At 40.0% G+C, this 24,437-nt stretch overlaps 1 protein-coding gene across 1 annotated transcript in view; it reads right to left on the minus strand.

Annotated features, from left to right (window-relative positions):
• Window positions 1-24,437, minus strand: part of Cr1 (complement C3b/C4b receptor 1 (Knops blood group)) — a 68,090-nt gene that overhangs the window by 22,970 nt on the left and 20,683 nt on the right. Inside the window, exons 5-17 of the mRNA XM_077802939.1 lie at window positions 23,461-23,859; window positions 20,941-21,117; window positions 20,745-20,847; window positions 19,317-19,402; window positions 16,918-17,136; window positions 14,353-14,532; window positions 13,684-13,783; window positions 12,821-12,906; window positions 9,808-10,206; window positions 7,187-7,363; window positions 6,998-7,100; window positions 5,655-5,740; window positions 3,177-3,404 (exon numbers count right to left, since the gene is read on the minus strand). Of these exons, the coding sequence (XP_077659065.1) occupies window positions 3,177-3,404; window positions 5,655-5,740; window positions 6,998-7,100; window positions 7,187-7,363; window positions 9,808-10,206; window positions 12,821-12,906; window positions 13,684-13,783; window positions 14,353-14,532; window positions 16,918-17,136; window positions 19,317-19,402; window positions 20,745-20,847; window positions 20,941-21,117; window positions 23,461-23,859 (2,343 nt within the window). The remainder of the gene's footprint in view (window positions 1-3,176; window positions 3,405-5,654; window positions 5,741-6,997; window positions 7,101-7,186; window positions 7,364-9,807; window positions 10,207-12,820; window positions 12,907-13,683; window positions 13,784-14,352; window positions 14,533-16,917; window positions 17,137-19,316; window positions 19,403-20,744; window positions 20,848-20,940; window positions 21,118-23,460; window positions 23,860-24,437) is intronic.

Here is a 24,437-nt window from a genome sequence, read left to right on the forward strand (position 1 = left end):
TTTGAACCAGGTTCTGGCTGATCTTGCCAGTGCTAAGAGTGGAGACACCCTGGTCTATGGTACACTTGAAGGGGAAAATTATTAAGGAAAAATGAATTTTATATAAATGGAAATAAAGCAGCTGCCATGAGCATAGAACACTAGCCTTTCATTGTCAAGAGCAGAACCATCCCACAGTCTTAACCTGTGTCTTCAAATATTTACTCATTTTCATGCTTTTTAAATAACTGAAGCAAGGGGGAAGAACTCATAGGTATGCGCAGAGCCACAAGGATTCTGTATTTTGTGCCATCTATTGTTGCCAGTAAGCACAAGAGAGTCACTTCCCATCTCTGTGGTGGGCTTCATTTTCTCTAAAATGAGAAGGCTGAGGGCTGGGAGCATGAGAAGGACTTCTGAGACTCTGAGAACAGGAAGGGCCCTGTGATCCCGTACCCAGGGCAGGTCCTAAGGTGGGCTTTTCCCTAACATCTGAAATTGAGGCGTGTCTGAAGTCCCTCCTACATTATCCCTGCCCTGAGCCTAGTATTTCTAAAAAGAAAGAACAGACAAGAAAGGAAGCAAGTAGCCAAAGCACTTAACTTACACTTTTGTAAAGTCAAAAGAATAGCATTTGAAAAGAGACAGTATACAGCGCAGTGTTTAAAAGTAGGGCCTGAGCAGGGGTCCAATCCTGAGACGACCATTCATGGACTGCCTAACACGGACTAGTTAGTGCCCCTCTCTGGCCTTCCTCCTCTAAAACATGGCAAGTGACAATCCTGCTTTATCGGACTCTTTTGGAGTCCAATAACAAAAACCCTCAGAACCCTGTCTAATTATAGAATATTATTTAAGTTTCCTATTTGGAGCTTTATAGAACATTACCAAGAAAGATTTTTAAATGGAGTGTTGATTTTTTTTTTTAAGTGAAAGATTGAACCCAGGGGTGCTTTAACTACTGACCCACATCCCCAGTCTTTTTTATATTTTATTTAGAGACAGGATCTTTCTAAGTTGCTTAGGGCCTCGCTAAGTTGTTGAGGCTGGCTTTGAATTTGCCATCCTCCTGCCTCAGCTTCCCAAGCTGCTGGGAACCACCAGTGTGCACCACCATGCCGGGCTCAGGTATTGCTTTTGCAGATAAGCTGGAATAAAGGAAATAGTTTGAAGGACTGGCTCCAGGGAGCAAATAAAATAAATCTTTGTTTTTTTTTCTAGTATCAGGAGGCTCCATATTCAGTAATTTTAGGAAGTAATTGTTCTCAACCTCTCTGTTCATGTGAGATGGACAAGGTACTTCTTAACTGTCTCCCTTTTGGTTCAGTTTTCCTCATGGCAAAGGACGCTTCTAGTCTCTAACTTATCTTCTAAGGGTATTTGTGAGGACTATCTGTGACCTCTGAGATCCTCTAGAGCAATTAGTTAAAAATCAGCAAAGCATTTGAAATTGGTGATGCCTATCCCATATCTGGAAATTTCACCCACTATCCTCACTTTCAGAGCAGAGCTAAGGATCCTTGGGAAGCCTTCCTTCCTACCTTCTGTTCTGCTTTTCTCCTCCCCTATTGACACTCACGTCACCACTCTCCCAACCTTATTAAATGACAATAATCTCAATGATCTTTCAGCCTGATTAACCTCATGCATCTATTTCCCATAACAACCCAGAAAGAATGAGAAATATCAAGAATTGAGATACCTTTGCAATAATGATTAGACTGGCTCCAGGTTCCCTTGTGTGTACAGAAAATGAAGGTAGCTCCCACCAACAAGTAGCCGGGGTTACACGTATAGTTGATCATCATCCCAGGAAGATATGAAGAAGCATGTCCTCCAATGTGATGACCGTTCTGGATCTTAGGTGGATGTGGGCATGCTGAGAACGAGTTCCCACACAGAGAAAAGAAAAGGCAGCCAGTTAAATGCAGAAGTGTGAACACACCAATATGAATATCTCTGGCTTAGAGGCACCGGAAGACCTAAGACAGGCAGGTGGTCATAAGCCACTCACAGCTAGCTCATCAGGAGAAGGCTAATTCTTTAGAGTAGATGACTGCATTTGAACACAATCCTCTGCAAACTTTTTCAGAAGTACTATAAGTATCCACAAACTATCAGTTCAATGCTGTTCTGTCCTTACTGGAGGTAGAGACTTTGTGTGGGCAATCACAGCCACAAAGGAACCAAGATTACCTGGTACAGTTATTTAAAGTCAAATGGTCATATAAAAGGAAAAAGCTACATAGACTAAAAGCACAACCTTAACCTCCACATCTCCAGGGCATCCTGAGAGACTTTTTTTTTTTTTTTGGTACTGGGGAATTGAACTCAGGAGTGCTTAATCATTGAGCCACATGCCTAGTCCTTTTTATTATTATTATTATTATTATTATTATTATTATTATTTTTAATTTTGAGACAGGGCCTTGCTAAACTGCTGAGGCTGGCTTTGAACTTTCAGTCCTTCTGCCTCAGGCTCTTGAACTTCTGGGATTAGAGGCATGTGCCACCACGCCCAGCCTGAGCTACCTTTGTTAATGGTGAGGTGGAGGATCATCCAAATGCAGGCAGCGGCTTGAACAAAACATTGCCAGTAACAAAAAGCATGTAAATACTGACATCTGAGTTTTTAAAATTTCTTCTGTAGCATTACCAGCCCCATGGTAAATTATGCCATTGACATGTGGTTTTTGCTCAGGGCTCCCGTCTGTTCAGTGTAAAGACCACTGGCAGTAGAGATTTCCTTCCACATTGGTTTTCAGGGATTTGAAAACATTTTCAACAGAAATGGGACCTCACGGACTCTCTCCACCCCTCTTCCTGCTCTCATCCCATTCTTACCCTACAGGAAGAGCCGCCAGAATTCTACCTACTTGGCCTTACAACAAGTTGGCTTTTTATTTTTATTTTTTTTAGAAGGCATCTCACTATGTTGCCCAGGCTGGTCTTGAACTCCTGGGCTCAAGTAGTCCTCCGGTCTCAGCCTCTCAAATATCTGAGACTATACACAGGTAGGAACATACCACTGACCCAGGAACCCAGCCGCTCTAAATGTTATTCACCTGAGAGGTATTACTGTCTCTGCCATTCATAACAAAGTCATGTACACAAGCAAAATTGACTGTTGCTACAGAAATGTGGAAAGTCTCGCTTAGATTGTCAACCCATTCAGATATGTGGAAGTGGATACTGACCAGAAGTAATAGAAGGCACACAGCGAGGGGCAGGGCTGCTCCAAATCCCATTGCCTTGATTGTCACTTGTGCAGCGGATGATGCTCTCCCCAATGAGGTCGAAGGTCATCCTTCTGTCTGGGTGGGAGTCACATGTGTAAGATATTTCTCTTCCATATGGAATATCTTGCAAAGCAGTTCCCGTGTGCCTCCCATTAAGGATGGCTGGAGGACTTGGACAAAATATTTCTAGAAAGAAGACAAGAGTTTTAAGTTCTACTAGAACTTAAATAGAGTGTCAATAAAGATGAGAAATACTGGTGCCCTGTGACTATTATTAATAGTTTTTTTTTTTTCTTTTAGAAAGAACACATCTAAGGTGGATGAAATTGAATCTGAGACTTTTTAAAAAAATATTTATTTTTTAGTTGTAGTTGGAAACAATACCTTTATTTATTTTATTTTTATGTGATGCTGAGGGTCGAACCCAGGCCCTCACCCGTGCTAAGTGAGGGCACTACCACTGAGCCACAACCCCAGCCCCCTGAATCTGAGACTTTTGCTGAGAATGAACTGAGGTAAAACCTAATCGTTTTTTTGCAAAAGCCCCAAAGTTGTTTTTATTTTTGTTTTTTGTTTTTGTTTTAAACACAAGCCTGGATCCCTTAAGTAGCTAAGTTTTTAATGAATTCAGAAAATAACTAATTTTTTAGGCAACCATTTGATTACCTATTTTAAATCAGAGACCTTAAGTTCCAGGGAAGTTTTTGTGAAGTTCATGAGGCATATATTATCATCTTTAGTAGATATAAATCTCTCTTGGTGACTCAAGACCATTATCATCAGAACCAATACCAAATATGGAATGGTGTCACCAGAAAATATTGGTAATTATAGATTACCAAAGGCACTCCACCACTGAGTCACATTCCCAGCCCTATTTTTTTTTTAAAGAGAGACAGAGAGAGAGAGAGAGAGAGAGAGAGAGAGAGAGAGAGAGAGAGAATTGTTTAATATTTATTTTTTAGTTTTCGGTGGACACAACATCTTTCTTTTATTTTTATGTGGTGCTGAGGATCTAACCCAGTGCCCCTCGCATGAAGCGCGCTACCACTTGAGCCACATCCCCAGCACCCCCAGCTTATTTTGTATAGGGCTGGGGGGCGGGTCTCACTGAATTGCTTAGCACCTTGCTTTTTGCTGAGGCAGGCTTTGAACTCGTGATCCTCTTGTTTCAGCCCCGAACCACTGGGATTACAGGCCTGTGCCACCGCGTGCAAACCACCTTTTGGTTTTATCTTAAAAATTATCTGTAGTCATTTCTTCCTGGTTTTAGTGTATGTGTTTGAAACAGTTCTCTTCTGGAAATTAACTTGATGCTTCTAATCTGAGGTGAATTTAGGAATTCAAGTTTATCAGAATTGTGCATAAATAAAATAAAGATCTTAGGTACATCAAAGATGGATTTCTCATATCTGAGTTGTGTCCATCTATGTTTTTCCAAAATTTACTTATATAACTACTTTCAGTTTTATGTGTCTCTGAAAGATTGAGTTTGTTGGCTATCTGAGTTCCCTATGTATTGAATGTTCTTATAAAGTTTCACTATAATGTTCACTATATAACATATCCAAATACATCATTTTTACCAAGATATTTTAACAAAATCCATATTTAAATAAACATTTTCCAATCAACAAGAAAAAAATAAAAAAAAAATCTTTCCTTGTTCTAGGACACAGGGTAGGATACATTGGTAATGTCTTGTATATAAGACATGAACTTTTCTGTTTATCAATTTCTGAATCTTTATCATGTTTTCTTTTAGTATGTGGTTTAGAAATGTGGGGTACCTCATCATTTCAAATACTGGCTCACAACTCTAGCTCCCATGATAATTTATCATATTAACTCTTTTATTTTCTCTATGTCTCATCACTATTGAACATACCATTTTATATATTCTAATATTTAAAAAAAATTTACTTATTTATTTTCCTGTCTATTGTCTCTTTCCCATTAGAAAATAAATGTCATAAAAGCAGAGATGAGTCTTTTTGTGTTTATTATTCTTTCCACACATAGAAAGAACTGATGCATGGGTAGTCCTCAGTCAGTGAATACCACAGGTGACCAGGTTGAATAAATGCCAAGGTACATGAAGAGATAAAAGTCCATAAGAGAGATTACTCCTTAACTACACAACTAATAAATAAATGAACAAATAAAATCTGGTTTACCTTTATGTCCTCGAGTTTCTCCTTGCATTTTTTGCACAAATTCAACATTATCCTCAAACTATGTATTTATAGATTAGTGACATAAACACATGATCTATAAAACCTATAAGACCTCTCTTGAAATTTTTCCGATAAAGAAGTATTTTTTTTTAATCAATAGTTTAAAGATCCAGAATATAGGTGATTTCATGAGGTGAAACAAACTGGAAAAAAAAATTAGGAGAGTTATCCAAGGTGCATAGTTATTCTTTCTACTCACGTTCACACACAGGAGCACTGCTATTCCAAATGCTTTTCATTTCAGCCATGACACAATGACTAGCAGAGTTGCCTTTTAATCGAAACCTTAAGAAAATAAATAAATAAATAAATAAATAAAGCGAGTGAGCCATTTTCATCTCACCCTGTATCTTTTCAGTAATAGATGCTCGGCTTCCTCACTTTAGCCTAAAGAGGATTTGGTTCTTAGGTTCAGGCCCAGCTAAAATTCTCAGTTCCTTAGAATCTGTATTCAGTAGCTGGCAGACACTCAGAAGCCAAAATTTCTAAAGAATCTCAGTACTCTGGGACTGGCAAAGTGATCCGAGTTGGTGTCTTAATTGTCATACAGTCTCCATGGCCCACCATCGTCTAGGGGCATAGGACCAGGTTTTCCCCAGGTGCCCAAGACTCATAACATTCAGAGACTACCTCTCACTGATGGCCTGCTGAATCCCGCTAATTTTCATTATAGGGTTAGGAGGAACAACAGCAAAGCAGAGAACATGTGTAAAGAGGGTAAGGCTTTGTTCTTCTAGGCATTATAAATGTAATGGGCCAGAAGGAGGCTCATGGGAACACACGGAACCAAATGACCTAGGAAAAGAAGCATGAGAGGAGGAGAAGTCTCTGCCACCCTGAAATGTTATTGTTGGATCCTGTGGTTTTTCTGAAATCTGCTGAAATCTAAAATCATTCTGAAATCAGAAATCATTATTGGGTGGTGGTCTTTATAAATGCCAAAGATTTCTTGGAAATTATTAAAATTTACCTCTTGATTGCCGAATCTGAGTCTCACAGACTGACAGTGCATACCACCAACAGGAGTAGATTCACATAAACATTTATATGATTTATAAATTGACCGTTAAGATCCCGCTATCAAAGCCACCACTGATATGAAGACATATGATTGAAAACACACGCATCCATACACTATTATGAATTCTACTATGGACTGATTTTAACTGTCTTAAACTTTATCTGACTTATCAGTTGGCAATTTTTGTTTTATTCATCAAACATTTTTTTCTAGCAAACTCTCCATAACATTGCTTTTCTGCCTCCAAATAACTATTTATCCATTCACTTTAAATTCCACCCCAGTACTCAAGATCAGCAATTGTATCTGTGTTTGTGCTTAACATTGAATTACATGTGTTATTTTTTTCTTGTCTCCTTATAGAGATGCCACCGACTCTCTGCCCTGATTTCAAAACTATCCTTCTAGAAGTTATCTACTTGGATACTTCTTTTCTACTAGGTCAGCCGCCTCTTTCTTGTATTAACCCTGGAATTCAAGTTAGCCCTCATTGTCTGGTTTCTATGATGAGTCATACTCACCCTTCATCACAAATGAAGGTCACTTTTGCCCCAGGCTGTAAAGTAAGTGGCAATAGCACACGACCATTAGGGATATGGCCTGGGAATGTATCACATAATTTCACTAGGAGAAAAAGAAGAAGAAGAAGAAGTTAAGACTGTGTGTGAGGGGCAAAGAGAATGATCTGAAAGCCCAATGAGTCTATTCACCTGTACACGTGGGGGCAGCCGGACTCCAGACTCCCTGGGGTGTGCAGCGCAGAGAAGCAGCCCCTCTGAGGTCATACCCTGCCTCACAGCTGTAGAACACTTCCTGTCCAGGGGAAAAGTTATCCTCGTTGCTTGGGGTATGCACACCATGCAGGATTTCTGGGGGTGGCTGACACCCTATGTGGAAAGAATAAGTCCAAATTCCATGTTTGTTTTGGAGAAATGCTGTGCTAACCCCTAACCTTTCAAGGAGTTAGGAAATAGTATTTAAAGGCTTCGATAATTTGGATGTGGAATGTCTCCCAAAGGGCCATCTGTTAAAGGCTTGGTCCCCAGCCAGGGGTAAGACTGGGAGGTAGAGGAACCTTTAAGAGTTTGGGCCTGGGCTGGGGCTGTAGCTCAGTGGCAGAGCACTTGCCAAGCAAGTGAGGTACTGGGTTGGATCCTTAGCACCACATAAAAATAAACAAATAAAATAAAGGCATTCTGTCCATCTACAACTACAAAAAAAATCTAAAAACTAAAAAAATAATAACATGACCTGAGTCCAGCATCTGAAGTCTTTGTGGATGGGGTTCCAGATCAGTTTAAAAAAAAAAAAAAAGAGCTGAGGCCTGGTGGGAAGTTTTAGGGCATCCTTCAAAGGGGATGTGGGACCCTGGTCTTTCTCTTCTTCTCTTTCATGTCCCAACATGAAGTGAAGTGAACAATATGCTTCACTATCTGCTCTCCACCAGGATGTACTGCCCCAAAGCAATAGGGAAAACCAACCATGGAGTGAGACCTTCTATAGTGTGAGACAAAACAATCATTTTTCTTTCTCTACAAGTTGACTTATGTCAGTATTTGTTATAGTAACAGAAAGCTGACTAATACAGATGGGTTCAAGTATTACAGAGAAGGTCAAATGATATGCCACCCCCTCATTTTACTGAGATAGCAGTTTAACGAAGAGACGTAACAAGGCCTTATAGCTAGTAAGAGGTAGAGAAATAAAACCCAGTTTTCCAGAATGAGGTCTTAATTCACTCGTAAGTCTCTAAGTCTGAGGTTCCTTCTCCTAGCTCTGACTATCCAGTACAGAATTATGAGTCCTGGTGGATTCTCCACCTGCATATGTCCTAGGAAGGCAATCCTGATTTTCAGACTTATGGCTCAGGTTATGAGAAGGTCGCCTAGACCCGAGCCTATTTAACAGATTTCCCTTCCTCCTTACAGCACACTGTGACTAATGTGCAGTCCTCTGGGCATGCTTATATTTCTCTGTCCTCTAAGCTGCTCTCTTAGTGACTGCACACATGGTTTGGTGGAAGAATTCTCAGACCCCTCCCTATCCCTAAGTATTAGCCATAACACCTCCCAGTTCACTGCTAAGCAACTATTGAGACCGAAGAACATAAGGGTACCCATCAAGAAAAGAAATCCCCCAATAAGCCAGTCCTTGTAATAAGAGGACATATTATTTAGAGACTTAGAGTGTACCTTGACTTATGGCCCTTGTGGGTGCCTAGGGCCTCAGAACACATCTTTCTTACTTTCTTTTTTTTTTTTTTTGGTACTGGGGATTGAACCCAGAGGTGCTTAACCACTGAGCCACATTCCCAGCCCTTTTTAATATATGTTTTTGTTGTTGTTGTTGTTTGTTTGTTTTTTTTTTTTTTGACAGTATCTCCCTGAGTTGCTTAGGGCCTTGCTAAGTTGCTGAGGCTGGCTTTGAACTCTTGAAGCCTCCTGTCTCAGTTTCCCAAGCTGCTGGGATTACAAGCATGAGCCACCAAGCCCAGCTCAGAACACTGTAACATTTTAACACTCTAACGTTTTAACATTTTTAACACTTTAACATTTTAACACTTTGACAGCCTCAGAACATTTTAACATCAACTAATCTATGTCTATGAGTGGAAAACCTGTTGGACTTTGAGCAAGTTATTTTGCTCTTCACTTCAGATTCCTAAGGGAAAAATGTTGGAAGTGGACCATTATAGACAAACTCTAAGGTGTCTGCCATGATTCTGATGCTGTATCTGTTTTCATAAGCCAGTCTCTTTCTCTCACTGATAGATGAAGACAGACGCAGGGCAAGAACCAGAGCAGTCACACCCTGGTGTCTGACACAATTGCTTTTTAAAAATTCTGAGTGTGTCACTTAGTGGCATGTGATTTGGACAATTCATTTAGCCTCCAAAAGACCAAACTAGCTTCACTATAGAATGAGTATGCGAATAGCACTCTTTCCAAGTGTTGTTCTAAGAGGCAAAGTGAGAGGATGCCTATGAGGTGTCACATGGCCTGCATGGAGAAGATCCATAACATTTGTTAATATGATTGAAAGAGATTGCAGTTGGGACTGTGCCCAAGAACTGTCAACAGGGGAGTGCCAGAGATCTCCTTTCTTGGCTAATTAAGCTTTTGCTTCTCAAAATGAAGGGGAATATACACAAGCACACATGCATACACATGTACTAATGGACAGACATGCACCCCTTAATTTCATGCTCCTTCCCCCCATATTTACTCTTCAACCTGCTTACCACACATCCCTCCTCCAGAGCACACATTAATCTCCCAGTCCACCAACAACTCATGCCCTTGAGGTCCCTCCCAAGCTCAGCCAGACTCACCCCTGGAGCAGCTTGGTAACTCTGGCTCCCATTTGTTTTGGGGCCGGCACTGCACCTGGGTGGGTCCTTTCATGACAAAGCCAGGCTGACATCCAAACTCCACCATTTCATTTAAGGAAAATAAGCTTCTGTTTTCAGTTAGCATTATGGCATTTTCAACGTGTGGAGGGGTGCATTTATTAGGCACGATGCACTGTGGGGGAGGGCCGCTCCAGACGCCAACTTGATTGTCATGGCTGGTGCAGTATATGGAGGGCTCTCCCAGGAGGTGAAAGAGTTTTCTCCCTCTGTCTGCACCGTTGCAGCGATAGGTTACTACCATTCCATAGAGGAAATCTTCTCCATTGGTGTTAATGAAATCTCCATTGGCAATGGCTGGAGGTGGCTCACAAGGAATCCCTGGGAAAAGAACAAATTCAGCAAAATATTGATTTCTTAAAGTTATATTTAACTATAAATTTTGACAATCAGTTAAAAACATCTCCAAATTGCTGAAAAGTATGCATTTATAATACTGTTCTCACATCTTTGCTAATATAGGGACGTGATTTTTTTGCACAGTTGCAGATTAGGTGACCCACAGTATTATGGGTTGTGCTTTTCCTAGTTACCACTACTTCAAAAAATGTGTTCATATATATTATTATATCCCACATATTTGTTTCTCATTTTAAATGAGGATTTAACTTTCACCATTGTGAATTTCTTTCTTTCTCTGTAGAAGGCATTTGGTTTGATTGCATTGTTTACTAATATGTAAAGTATTTCGTCAAATACCTTTATCAAATGTTCTAATTGCTGATTCACATGTCATCAGAACTGAATACTGTGTCTTGCTATATGTAAATTTGTAAATGAACATATTAGGAATAAAGATATATTTTGCCAATGTTGACTCAATACAGAAGAAATGGGAAAGTGTATTACAATGCTACTCCTTAAAAAATATGAAGCACAGCTAATTTTATGGACAAATTTAATTCTCAAGTAATAGCTGACTCCTAGGCATTTTAAGTCATCCTAGAATACATAAGATATTTTTATTACTTATTGTCAGATAAACCTCATATTGGGAACTTATTTCTGTAAATCTTTAAGAATATATTCAAGAAGGAGAAATTTATTGGATAAATCATATGAAATATAGTTAAAATCATCTTTAAAGTCATTTTCTAGAAAATACAGCTAGCTAATGTGTAACCTTTCATGTATACTCCCATACAGATGCCCCCCTCACAAAGCATATTTTTAAAAAATATCTTTGCTGGATAAAAAATATGCCAGTATAAGGATGTGTTATACGATTCCATTTCAAAGAGTTGTTTCTATTGACTCCATAACTCATAATGGTGTATTTTAAGCATTTTTTAAATTTTTATAGTAGAACACATGTGAACACTAATTCCAGAAAATTCTCAACATTTAGATGACTTTCCCACCATTGTTTAATCGCAAAGAGTAATGTTGATAATATTTACATAGCAATATCCTTGCAAACCCCTGTGCACTTTTTTTTTAAAGAATTAATCACAAACGGTAGAATACTGGATTAAAAGATGCATGCTACATCAATGTTATAGCAGTTCAACTCACAATAGCTAAATTATGGAACCATATTAGGTACCCTTCAACAAATGAGTGGATAAAGAAACTGTGATATATACACACAATGAAGTATTACTCAGCCTTAAAGAAGAAATTATGACATTTGCTGTTAAATGGATGGAGCTGGAGAATATCATGGTAAGTGAAATAAGCCAATCCCAAAAAACCAAAGGCTGAATGTTTTCTCTGATATGACGGGGGAGTGGCTGGCTAGGGAAGAATAGAGGTACTTTAGATTAGGTAGAGGGGAGTGAAGGGAGAGGAGGGAGTATAGGGGTATGAAGGATAGTAGAATGAATCAGATATTATTACCTTCTGTGCATATATGACTACATGACCAGTGTGATTCTACATCATGTACAACCAGAAGAATGAGAAATTATGCTCCATTTATTTATGATGTAAAAAAAAGTACTTAAATTTTAAACGCTGGGGAAAAAAGATGCATGCAGTGAAGAGTTTTGATGAATATCCATCCTATACTGGCCTTCTACAGAGTGTGTTCCACTTATTCTCCTACCAATTGGACTGACGCCCCCACGATATCACCAAACCCAAGATTATATTCTTTTATGCTCTTTGTTAAATTGCAATTGCTCGTTCCTCTATGCTCTTCAAAGTGGGAAGCTCATCTTCCAAACAGCTCACAGGGAAGATGGCACATCACCTTTCAGACAAGGGATAAGGAGAAAGCTAAGCTGCTCGGCTTCAATAGATGCTGTGATCTGAAGAGCTGACAGAGAGGAAGTAACTAACTTTGTTTTTGTTTACTTCATTAAAGAGAATGCTCTTCAAAGTAGGAAGTGTTTCATCAACCAAAGAGGAATTTGGGCTGTTCAAAATGAGCAGAGGACTATGCAATGGACCCTCCATAGCCACCAGTTCTGAATCCACAGTTTGAACCAATGGGGGATTTAAAATATTTGAACTATTTGAGAAATCTGAACAGGTACAGACATTTCTTCCCTTGTCATTATTCCCTAAACAATACAAGATAAAAAGTATTAACATAGCATTTACATTATATTAGATATTATAAGTAATCTAGAGCTGATTTAAAGTATATGAGAGGATACCTGCAGGTTATATGTAAACACTGTGCCATTTCATAGAGAGGATTTGAGCATCCATGGATTTTTTTTACCTGCAGACGGTCCTGGAACCAATCTTCTGCAGATACTTAGGGAGAACTTTAGTTTAAAACAAGTTATACACAAAAATAAACAAAATTCAGGTGGGTGTAGATGTTTGGAACACTGTGAACAGTTTTAAGGATGTAACTATATTCTTCAAATATTGGAAAGAAATGATTTCCAAGAGGGATGAGATTTATTCTTTGTAATTCGGAGGGAGAGGGCAACTCTAGGAATAACTGGTGGGATAAATGGACAAGCAGATTTTAACTCACGTTCACAAATTGGTGGCTCTGTGTTCCAATTGACAATATTGCCTGAGATGATACATTCAGCAGACGAGTGACCAATGAGTCGGTACCTTATGGCAAAAGAGAAAAAAAAATCATAGTGTGCACACCCCATCAGGCCCCTTACAGCATGTCTGTGTGGCAATTTGGGGAGTCTAAAGGCCATCCTTACCTAGCTATTGTATCCAGCATTTCTTAATTCTCTTTCCCATCCTCTCACCATCAAAATGGATACTTCTTAAACTCCTAGTGGACAACTCTGCTTCTTAATTTCTTGGCCTTACTGTGGATTATACTAGGCACAGTGCTGACCATGAAAATCTGATTCCGGCTCCGTGGCCTTGTCCTTCGCCCTGTAGTATATGAATGTGCTCTCTGGATCAGGGTTGTTGGTATGCTTAATTTTTTAAAAAAATTTTATTAGGGCAGATTGAGCCCAGGGGTACTCTACCATTGACCTTATCCCCAGACCTTTTTATGTTTTGAGACAGGGTCTCGCTACGTTGCCCAAGTTGACCTGGAACTTGTGATCCTCCTGCCTCAGCCTCCCAAGTCTCTGTGATTTGCAGGCATGAATCACTGCACCTGGCTTTATTATGCTTTGACTGCAAGCTCCCTCCCAGTGAATGCCTCACTTTTCTTATCTACACTGCCCTGGTTTCAGCAAGGACACACATTTCCCCTTAATCTTGTCAGACCGTTGTTCATTTCAATCGGGAGTTAAATATCCGAGTTTATACCTTTTAATACCAGGCAGTGATAGGCTAGTTGCCCTTTCTGAGATGTGCCATGAAGGTAGCACTGCTGTTCCAGAACTCTTGGGCTAAGAGATATTGCTGCCAACTCACCCTTTATTGCACGTATAATTAATTCTGGATCCAATCTGGGTGTCTGAGTCTCCATGCACCAAGCCGTTGGTAGGATCTGGGGGAGTTTTACATGATTTTCCTATAGGAAGGAAACAGTTTTGGAGCTAGAATCATCTGAACTTTCTTAGCCCATAAAGTCCCAACCTGACTGCAGTTAGGCAGTTGAGAGGGACAGCTTTTGTTACTTTAAGGAAACTCACAAACTGTCTTTTATCATCAGCCATCTAAGTACCACTTTCAAATAGAAGTCCCCTTCCAGATTCGTTTTATCTCTGCCTAGTATTCTTCACCAAATATGAAGGTCATTCATACAAGTATATTTTGAATTTCTCAAAGGATTTGTTCCCACCAAGAAATTCAAAGAGACTTTATATCTCCCTACACAATTTTTTTTTCCTGGTCTAGAATCACTCATTTTTTACTTTCCCATAGGAAATGGACATCTCCACAAACATTCCTTTCACATTCTTGTGAAATGAGCATTTCAACCAATAATCACAGATGATGGACAAGACCAACTTTTATTCCCACCCACCCAAACATTTTTTGAAAAAAGGTTTTTTCTCATGTCCAGAATTTGAAAACATTAAATCAGATCCTATGGATGCTTTTTCAGACACCAAAAAGCTCCAATGCTGAGTTACTCACGTTTGCAGACATCTTTGGGACTGGACCAGACCAAGTTTTCTAGACACGTGATAGAGAACGACCTCCTGTAGTACCCAGGGCCACATTCAAACTCTAAGGACGCCCCAGTGGGAAACTCAGATTCTTTGGTTTGGGTTTTCAACTTAGCAAACTGAAAAGGACCTGGAGTTTTACAGTAACCTACAGAACAAGAAACCAGGAACATTTGAAGTAACAGAACATGCTTTTCCTTCGTGTCTCTCCCTTATTTGTTTTGATGCCAGAAGAAAATAAATTCTTTGGTTCTAGAAAAACAATTTCCTTCTGATATCGGGAGGGAATGTTTGATTCACAGAAGGCCACCAGAAAACATAAGATCTGAAAGGCTGGTCTGCTGTTTGATCTTTCTGCTTATATAACTTAATGCAAAGATCACTCCAATTTAATTTTTTTATAGTTTTTGAGAGCCTGAAAGATGCCTATGGTCAGGTTCACCTGTCCTGTCTGGTTTCCCTGTACTTCAAGGCATCAAAACTCCAATGGAGAGTTCATGAGCATGGGTGGTTCCAAACTCAGGAAGTTTGATGGCCCTGGGCTTCTCAGCCTTCAGTTTTCTATGTCTGATTTCTGAGCCAGCCATTTCAATAAGGAGGGAGCAAATAGCCTCTCCTTAAAACAAAACAAACTCCAACTCCCATTCCTCCTATACTCTTCAATATAAGAGAACTTTGCTCAAAGGAAATTTTGAATCTACCTCTAGCTTTAGTTCCATACTCCTATGATCCATTAAGCTCCAGGCTCAAGAAGTTAAAAACTCACTTTGGATTCAAATTATACAAAATCAGGAAAGTATATAGGCTTGGAAACAGAGAAGGTTTTGGCGACACCTTTTCTCTTAGCTTCTATTTCAGCTGTCTTTCTATCTCCCTTACAGTGATCTAGTCAAAGAAGGATTGTCATACCAGAGCTTATTCTGCAGGCAGGGAATTCTCTGCAAGTAGATTTATAAACTGATTTCTCATTTTTTAAAATATTTTTATTTTTTTAGTTGTAGGAGGACATGACATCTTTATTTTAGTTTTATGTGGTGCTGAGGATCAAACCCAGTGCCTCATGCATGCCAGGCAAGCGCTCTTCCTCTGAGCCACAACCCCAGCCCTGATTTCTCATTTCTTGATCATAATTAATTTTTCTCAATACAAAAAAAATGTGTCTTAACTTCAAGACACAGTCAATATATTTCCAGATACATTTTCATGAGAAATGTATCAACCTGTTTTATCTGTTTCCTTTCCATCTGAGAGGGTGCATGTTCAATCTCCTGGCTTCTAGTTCATGAAGACCATGAACTAGACCCGTCATGACCCAAAACCCGTCATCTCAGGCTAATTCACACATGACGTTGGTCAGGCAGGCGTCTCCAGGCTCAATTCTAACTGGTAGAACTAGGATAACCAGAATAGGGTTCTGAGGGGTGAAAATGTCATAATGCTTAGAAGACTGCCTCTGTCCGCAGTTGACTGGGTAAGTCTGCATTAGGAATCCCCATTCATACACAGCCTCAAGGGTGCACTCCAAGTGAAAAGCATATTGTTGGAGGCAGGGAGGGAGGGGGGAAATGCTTCAGAGTGACTAGTGCTTGGTTCCTTTCCTTTTAGAGTTATTCCTCTCTCACACAATTCCCCAGGTATCAGTGTGTATTATACCAAGGTTAGGGTCCCTTTTTCAATTTGCTTCCTCCTTTCTATCCTCACCCTCTCAAAGGTGAATATCTTGGGGGGCTGTTTGTCTTCATCAACCTTCTCCAGAACTTAGAAATGAATAATCTCTTTATTCTGCATTTTCCCCTTTCTTTTTCTTTCCACCAAACTGAGAAGCTTGGATCTAAGAAGAAAATAAGTCTTATTTTAATTAGAATTTACTCAAGGAGCTGGACATGGTGGTGCACGTCTGTAATCCCAGAGGCTTGGAAGGCTGAGGCAGGAGGATCTTGAGTTTAAGACTAGCCTCAGCAACTGAGCAAGACACTGTTTCAAAAAAAAAAAAAAAAAAAAAAGGCTGGGGATGTGGTTCAGTGCTAAAGCACCTCTGGGTTAAATCTCTAGTACCAAAAACAAAACTCACAAAACAAAAAAAGAACTTAGCTCAAGGAGGCTAAAGGAATCTTTGCAGTGTGTCTACAATGCAGCCCACTTTTCAAGGAGAATATACAAGGGTCTCAGGCCAACTAGGTCATTAAAATAGATTTTTGCCTGGCTTTATTCTCTGCTGGCCTATCCTTTTGTCCAAAGCCTGTGAAGATGGTATGACTTACACTACTTAAGAGTCATAGAAATTTGCTTTCAATTTTTATGATTCGAACTTATGCTCCTTGTAATTCTAATCAAGGACCTTTCTACCCACTACCAATTTCCCTCTGGTAGCAAAGGCCACGAAAATCTTGACATATCTTAGAACATTCATTACTGGGTTGGCATTTAATTGTGTCAAGTGCACAAATAAATATCACACTGTAATGGCAGAAATTTGGAGGATCTGGTTTAGAGATTCAGAACCCATTTGGGATATGGAGAAACATACACTTACCCAGAAGTACACAGCGAGGAGCAGGGCCACTCCAAACACCATGCCCTTGGTGGTCGCTCTTGCAGAGGATGGTGCTCTCCCCAAAGAGGCTGAAGGTGATCCCTCTGTCTGGTTGGGGATCACATGTGTAAATCACTGATGTTCCAAAAGGAAAGACTTCCAGAGAAGCACCTGAGTGTCTCCCATTAAGGATAGTTGGAGGACTTGGACAAAAGATTTCTGGAAAGAAGGCAAGAACTTCAGTTTCTTTCAGGGATTTCGTCAGAGATATTCTACCATCGTAAGGTGCTATGATTGGTGCCACTTTTAAAAATGCTAAGATGAAGCTGGGTGCGGTGGTATATGCCTGTAATCCCAAATAGCTCAGGAGGCTGAGACAGGAGGATTGTGAGTTCAAAGCCCAGTCTCAGCAATGGTGAGGCACTTAGCAATACAATGAGGCCCAGTCTCTAAGTAAAATACAAAATAGGGCTGGAGATGTGGCTCAGTGGTTGAATGCACCTGAGTTCCAATCCCCAGTACAAGAAAAAAAAAAAAAAAGAAAGAAAGAAAGAAAGAAAGAAAGAAAGAAAGAAAGAAAGCTAAGATGACAGTGTCTATCAGGCCCTTGATAGGACAGACTGTACAAAATGAGATCTCAAATTTTACTGAAAAAATATAAGAGACATTTGCTATCCTATATTTTCCAGATAGTTGAGTTTTCTGGATAACAGAAACTACTTTGTGTCTTTAATTAAGTACTCAGAGTTTTAAAGAAAAAATATAACCAATTTGAAGGGTAACTCATTCATTTACTCAACAAATGTTAATTGAGCACTAATTCTGTGTCAACCAGTCATCGATGCCCTGGAGATCCAGTGGTAAAAAGCACAGAGCAGGTATTTGTCCTCCACGGAGCTTACATTGCTAGGAAATTCTTCTAACATGTATTCCATGTGTACTGCTCACCTTAAATACCTGAAACCTTCCTGGACAACTTACTGATATTGATCATCCATCTCAATTACGAGAGTAGTGCTGTCACCATGCATTGAAACATACACAAGTCACTGTAAAAAAAACTCTGAATGCACTCAGAGTTTTTAAAAAAATCTCTTGATGTGTTTGTGATATATGTTTTTTTTTCCTCTTTATTTTCTGTCAGGTTTCAAATTGTTGCTTCTTTCTGGTGTCTGCTTTTCAGTTCAGAACAGTCTCTGCCTCACTTCTAATTGGCATTTCTAACTAGTCTTGGAATTTGAATGAAGCTATTTCAAACAGTAATAGTGTTACATAAAAAGAAAGTCTGTGGTACCATCAAGAACAGTGTGCTCATGCATGACAGTAGGTCAGCCATTTGTCACTGGTTTCAAGAAACACTGGATTTCTTGGACAGCAGAGATTTATATTTATATAAGTTCTTATCAAGTTTTACTATCAAAACACCATAAGACATACAAGTAGATTCTTAGAACACCAAATTTCAGTAAAATATTATTGTTAAAAAGAAAATGGTACTGGCAATCTTTAGAATCAAGAAATGAAGCAAAATATAAATGGAGAAACTAGGAGAATTCAGTAGTATCTCTGCACACATAAGACTCAGTTTTTAATCGGCTTGTTATTTCTGAATCTCAGCATGTTCTGTGTGGATACAGAATTTTTTTTTTTTTTGGTAGTACTGACAATTGAACCCAGGGCCTTGTACATGTGAAACAAGCACTCTACTAACTAAGCTATATACCCAGCCCCCAGATACAGATTATGAGAGTTCAAGGAGTATCAAATTGCCTACCTTGTCTAATGTGTTCCCCCTCTCTCCCACATTACTGTGATCTATTATCTCCATAGCATTTAATTTATTTTTTGTTGGCCGCCTCCTCATTTGAGCGTAAGTAACACAGGGACAGGGAATTAGCTCATCTTGATCCCTGCTACAATTCCACCACCTATAAGGTCATCAGGCACATAGTATGTGCTCAATAAGTAATTGCTCAAATGAATGCCTGTATTTGTGTATCAGAAAATGAATAGGAAAACTATAAAGTGACTTTATCTTGATGGCAGAACAAAACAAGAAAAAAAAAAACGATGGGAGGGGGCAGATAAGGAAGGAATGAAGTAGGAAAGAAAAAGAAAAAGTCTTGTCAAAAGTTCACATCATCTAATCTTTTCTGGTCTAATGGCAAACTACACACAAAATATCACACAGAACTTAGAATTCAAAATAACAGACTAATTTAGTGGCTCCAAAACCAAGAGATACACATAATGATTCAGAAGAAGATGCTATTAAAATAAGTATCTTGTATCAATTTCAGACCAGAAAGCAGACGAGCCATATCATGGGAGTCCTTGGGTCGAACTACAACACAAATCAAGGAGAGAGATTGGCTCAAAGTGTCACTCCTCATACTCACGTTCACATACAGGGGTACTGCTATTCCAAAGGCTTTTCATTCCAACCAAAACACAATGACTAGCAGAACTGCCCTTTAATTGAAACCTAAAGGAGAAAATGGGAGTGAATAGTGGATGTTTCTGACAACTGCCATTCAGTTCTTAATCTGAGGCCCAGGCTCCCGTCCCCGCCCACCCCCCCACCAAAAAAAAAAAAAAAAAAAAATCAGAATTTTGAGAATCTAAAACCAATAGGTGGTAGAGGTGAGAGGTTAAGTCATTCTGGAAAAAACCAGTTTCTTGCAGGGAGCAACATAGAATGGTGAAGTCCAGCAACTTGGTCACATAATAGTCCTGGCTTGGAGTGAAGGAGGCAGTCATGATGCAGCTGCTATCTCCTGATCCCTGGACCCAAACTCAGAGCCTCGCTGATCATCCCATGATGAACCTAGCAGAACCCCTCACACTGCTGCAAACCAATCCCCACCCATCCCTTTTTTAAAAAAAAATTTTTTTTGATACAGGGATTGAACTCAGGGGCACTCGACCACTGAGCCACATCCCCAGCCCTATTTTGTATTTTCTTTAGAGACAGGGTCTCACTGAGTTGCTTTGCACCTCACCTTTGCTGAGACCGACTTTGAATTCAAGATCCTCCTGCCTCAGCCTCTCAAGCCACTGGGATTACATGCCTATGCCACCATGCCCCACCCAAACCAGCCTTTTTTTCTTTTTTTAAAAGAGAGAGAGAGAGAGAGAGAGAGAGAGAGAGAGAGAGAGAGAGTGTGTGTGTGAGAGAGAGAGAGAGAGAGAGATTTTTTTTTTTTAGTTTTTGGCGGACACAACATCTTTGTTGAGGATCGAACCCGGGCCGCACACATGCCAGGCGAGCGCGCTCACCGCTTGAGCCACATCCCCAGCCCCAAACAAACTAGACTTTTAATGCAACCTCTTCTCCACTCTGACCCTGGAACCCAAGCAAATCAGCTCCCAGTTTGGAATCCAAAAGCAGAGAATGGAAATTGTTCTGGTGTCTCTACACTTGTGACGGCTGTAAAGAAGCTCACAAGAGAAGGTCGGGCTATTGATGAGTAAGTCTGACTATTCGAAGGGAAAAAAGAAAAGAGAAGTCAACTTTTGTATGAAATAATCCAGATTTCTCAATGCATTTTGAGCCCTGGTGCTGTCCTACATGTGTGCTAATATCATGGTGTAGATGTGAGGTGTCCCCCACCTCACATCTAAATGTGACAATGCAAGAAGGTTCAAAGGAGAAATGATTAGGTTGTGAGAGCCTTAACCCAATTAGTGAATTAATCCCCTGATAGGGATTAACTGAAGTGATAAGGTATGGCCGGAGGAGGTGGGTGCCCTCCTACATCTTAATGTATAGACAAACTCTTAATCTCAGCTTTGAAGGCCATCAGGTCAGGCAAGCTCACTCTTACCCTTCATCACAAACAAAGGTCACTTTTGCTCCAAGCTGGAGATTCAGTGGAATTAGCACCTGGCCATTGGGGAGTTGGTCCAGGAAGTCATCACAGGATTTCACTAGGGAAAAAGAAAGCCAAAGAGAAATAATTGTAGTGTGTGGAGATTGAAGACACAAGCTAAAAATGTCAAGCCAGACAACCATCTAGGTACCTGCACACATGGGGGCAGCCGGACTCCAGTCTCCCTGAGGTGTGCAGCGCAGAAGAGCAGCTCCTAGGAGGTCATACCCAGGCTCACAGCTGTACAACACTTCCTGCCCAGGGGAAAACTGATCCTTATTGCTTAGAGTATGTACACCGTGCAGGATTTTTGGAGGTGGCTGACACACTGGGGAAAGAAAACCAAAGTGCTGTTAATTGTATGAAAGAATTTTTTCTCAATGGTGTACTGGCTAAAAGAATCATAACTAAGGTGGACTGACACCCTTATTTATTGATGGCAAAACACACACACACACACACACACACACACACGCACACACACACAACATGGTAGGTAGGTGTTTTACCAAAAGTCAAAAAACTTACACACTGCAGAACTGTAGCTAGAACTGATACTCAGATCACCGTTCTACCTTTGAAGTATACACCTAAGGCTACATGCACAGCACACAGTTCCTTCTAGAGTGCTTCCAATCTCTGTTCATCCAGAACAACATTATTAGGATTGACGGGTTCTTATATCTTCATACTTCCTTTCTAGAAAGGCACCCCCCTTGCAGTTTCACATTTTAGTGATAAAAGTGCCTGTGCCCAAGTCCCATCTAACAAATTTCCCCATCAGCAACAGGTTGCACACCTCTGTTCTTATGTCAAGTCTTCTCTCAGTGGTCACCTGACGTGACTGAGCATCTCCTCTCTACACTACATAGCTGGTGCTGCTTAGCCACTCATTTCATTCTGGTGAGAAGATGGACGAGCACTGAATAAAATCTTCTAAAGAACCCACAGTCATCATAACTAGAGTGCATATTGCACCCCAGGATAATGTAACTAAGCCTCTGGCTGTCTCTTCATACAATTGATTTGAACTCAGGGAATCCAGATGCATGTGGGTCTTAATGAAGTTAGATAACACTGCTATAAAATGTAAAAAAGAAAAAAAACCCCACCTTATTTCAATTTGGCTTTGAGTGGGTTGGTTCCACTCTGTGAACTTCAATTTTCTCCAGTGGGGGGATTGCCCTAGAAAACATGACTTCCTTAAGGACTTTACAAATATTCTGATGTTGTAATGTCCATTTTCAAGGCTCATCACCCTAGTTTTCCTTGACTAGTAGATGTACTGTGATGTGATGTTGAGGAGATGGGCTGGTTAAACTGTGCTTGACCCCAAACTTTACACTTTTTTTGTTTGTTTGTTGTTTGTTTTGGTACTGGGGAGTGAACCCAGGGTCACTTAACCACTGAGCCACATCCCCAGCCCTTTTTAATTTTTATTTTGAGACAGGGTCTCACTAAGTTGCCAAGGCCTCACTAAGTCATTGAGTTTGACCTTGAACTTGAGATCTTCTGCTTCACCCTCCTGCTGGGATTTTAGGCACGCGACACCATACCTGGCTTCACATTTCTATACTGTCTTTTTGTTGCCTGAAAGTCACAATCCTACGCTAGCTAGGCTGTGGTTTGTTCTGCCAATTGGAAGCATTTGCACCAAATTAAAAGTCAGGAGGATGACAAGCCATTCTACTTCTAGGGGTGGCTCCAGTAGTGGCGGCTTTGACAGCTCTTAGTATCAGCAATGCCAATGACCTTGGCTTCAGTAAGATCAGCTGCATCCTGGAAGCAGTGGTGGCACCTGCAGCAGCAGCAGGGGCTGCCCAATTCAACAGTGAGTGTGGGCATGTGTGCTCCAGTCCTGGAGTGACAGCAGCTTCCCAATCTCTGGGAACACTGCTTTCTTTTTCCTTTGCTCTTCCTGAATTTCCAACATCTTTAGAATTCAATTCCTCCATGAAAACCCTCATCCTTTGAAGAATCCAAAGTGGTTTTTGATTTCCTTAATGGATGATGAAGGCAGAGCCAAAGCTCTGGATACAGACAGACAGACTTGGGTTCAAGTCTTCAGTTTGCAAGCTCATATTTTGTTTCACTTTGAAAAGTTATCTAACCTCTCTAAGACCTGTTTTCTCTGTAAAACACGGAAAGAATAGTAATTATCTCATGGCTTTAAGTACTAAATATACACATAGCCTGTAATATGGCACCTGGCCAGATGAATCACTCGGTACATTTTAGCAATTATTAAACTCAAGTGAAATCATTAGAGGCTGGAGGTTAGAGGCTGCAGGTGGGGTAGTGATATCTGTAGAGAACTTCTGTTTGTAAGAATCCCAAGGGGGAGTGGTGGTTGGAGAATCTCAAAGAAATATCATATTCCTTGCTCAGACTGAGCTTTGCTTCCCAATATGAACATATGCGCATGTTTTCTCTCTCTCTCTCTCTGTCTCTCTCTCTCTCTGTCTCTCTCTCTCTCTCTCTCTCATACACACACACACACACACACACACACACACACACACATACACACTTTTATTTCATGTTCCCTCCCAAGAAAATTTACTTATCCAAGAAAATGCACCACACATCCCTCCTCCAGAGCACACATTAATCTCCCAGTCCACCAACAACTCATGCCCTTGAGGTCCCTCCCAAGCTCAGCCAGACTCACCCCTGGAGCAGCTTGGTAACTCTGGCTCCCATTTGTTTAGATTCTGGCACCGCACACGGTTGGGTCCTTTCATGACAAAGCCAGGCTGACATCCAAACTCCACCATTTCATTTAAGGCAAATAAGCTTCTGTTTTCAGTTAGCATTATTGCATTTTCAACGTGTGGAGGGGTGCATTTATTAGGTACGATGCACTGTGGGGGAGGGCCGCTCCAGACGCCAACTTGATTGTCATGGCTGGTGCAGTATATGGAGGGCTCTCCCACGAGGTGAAAGAGCTTTCTCCCTCTGTCTGCATTATTGCAGTGATAGGTCACCACCATTCCGTACAGGAAATATTCTCTGTTAGAGCTAACAAAATCTCCATTGGCAATGGCTGGAGGTGGCTCACAAGGAATTCCTGGGCAAAAGGAGAACAAGCTAAATGAGAATGAATTTAAATAATGAGTGAGAAAAAATGTAATGACTCACTAACTTAACTATTTTTACATTCATTATCTGCTTTTTATCTTTGCTAATGTGTAAATGAGTTCTTACACAGTTTAACTTTAGGTGGGCAAAATAGCATCTGTGCTACCTTTTCTGTGTATGTCCTGTAAAATGCACATTTTTTATTAATACAATCCACCCTCTTTTCATTTTAAATAGTTATTTATCATATTAGAGTTTACATAGTTTTCCTGTTTCCAACTTGCTTCATTAATTTCTATTTTTGTTGTTAATTGGGTATGGCTTTTTTAAAATATAAAAACGTGTGCTAAAAGAAGAAGCATAAAAGAAGAGAGAAAACACACATATATGAGAGTAGGAAATAGAATATGAATATATTTATAACATATGTGAGTATTTATGAAGCTGTAGACTACTGTATGTTAAACATTTTGAAAATCTAAATGATATAAATTATCAAAATCCATTCAAAAAGATATAGTAAGCTACAATTGGCCAAGAAACTTGTAAGAATAAAAGAAAAAAAAT

Source organism: Urocitellus parryii, chromosome 9 (assembly GCF_045843805.1).
Source record: "Urocitellus parryii isolate mUroPar1 chromosome 9, mUroPar1.hap1, whole genome shotgun sequence".
NCBI classification, from domain to species: Eukaryota; Metazoa; Chordata; class Mammalia; order Rodentia; family Sciuridae; genus Urocitellus; species Urocitellus parryii.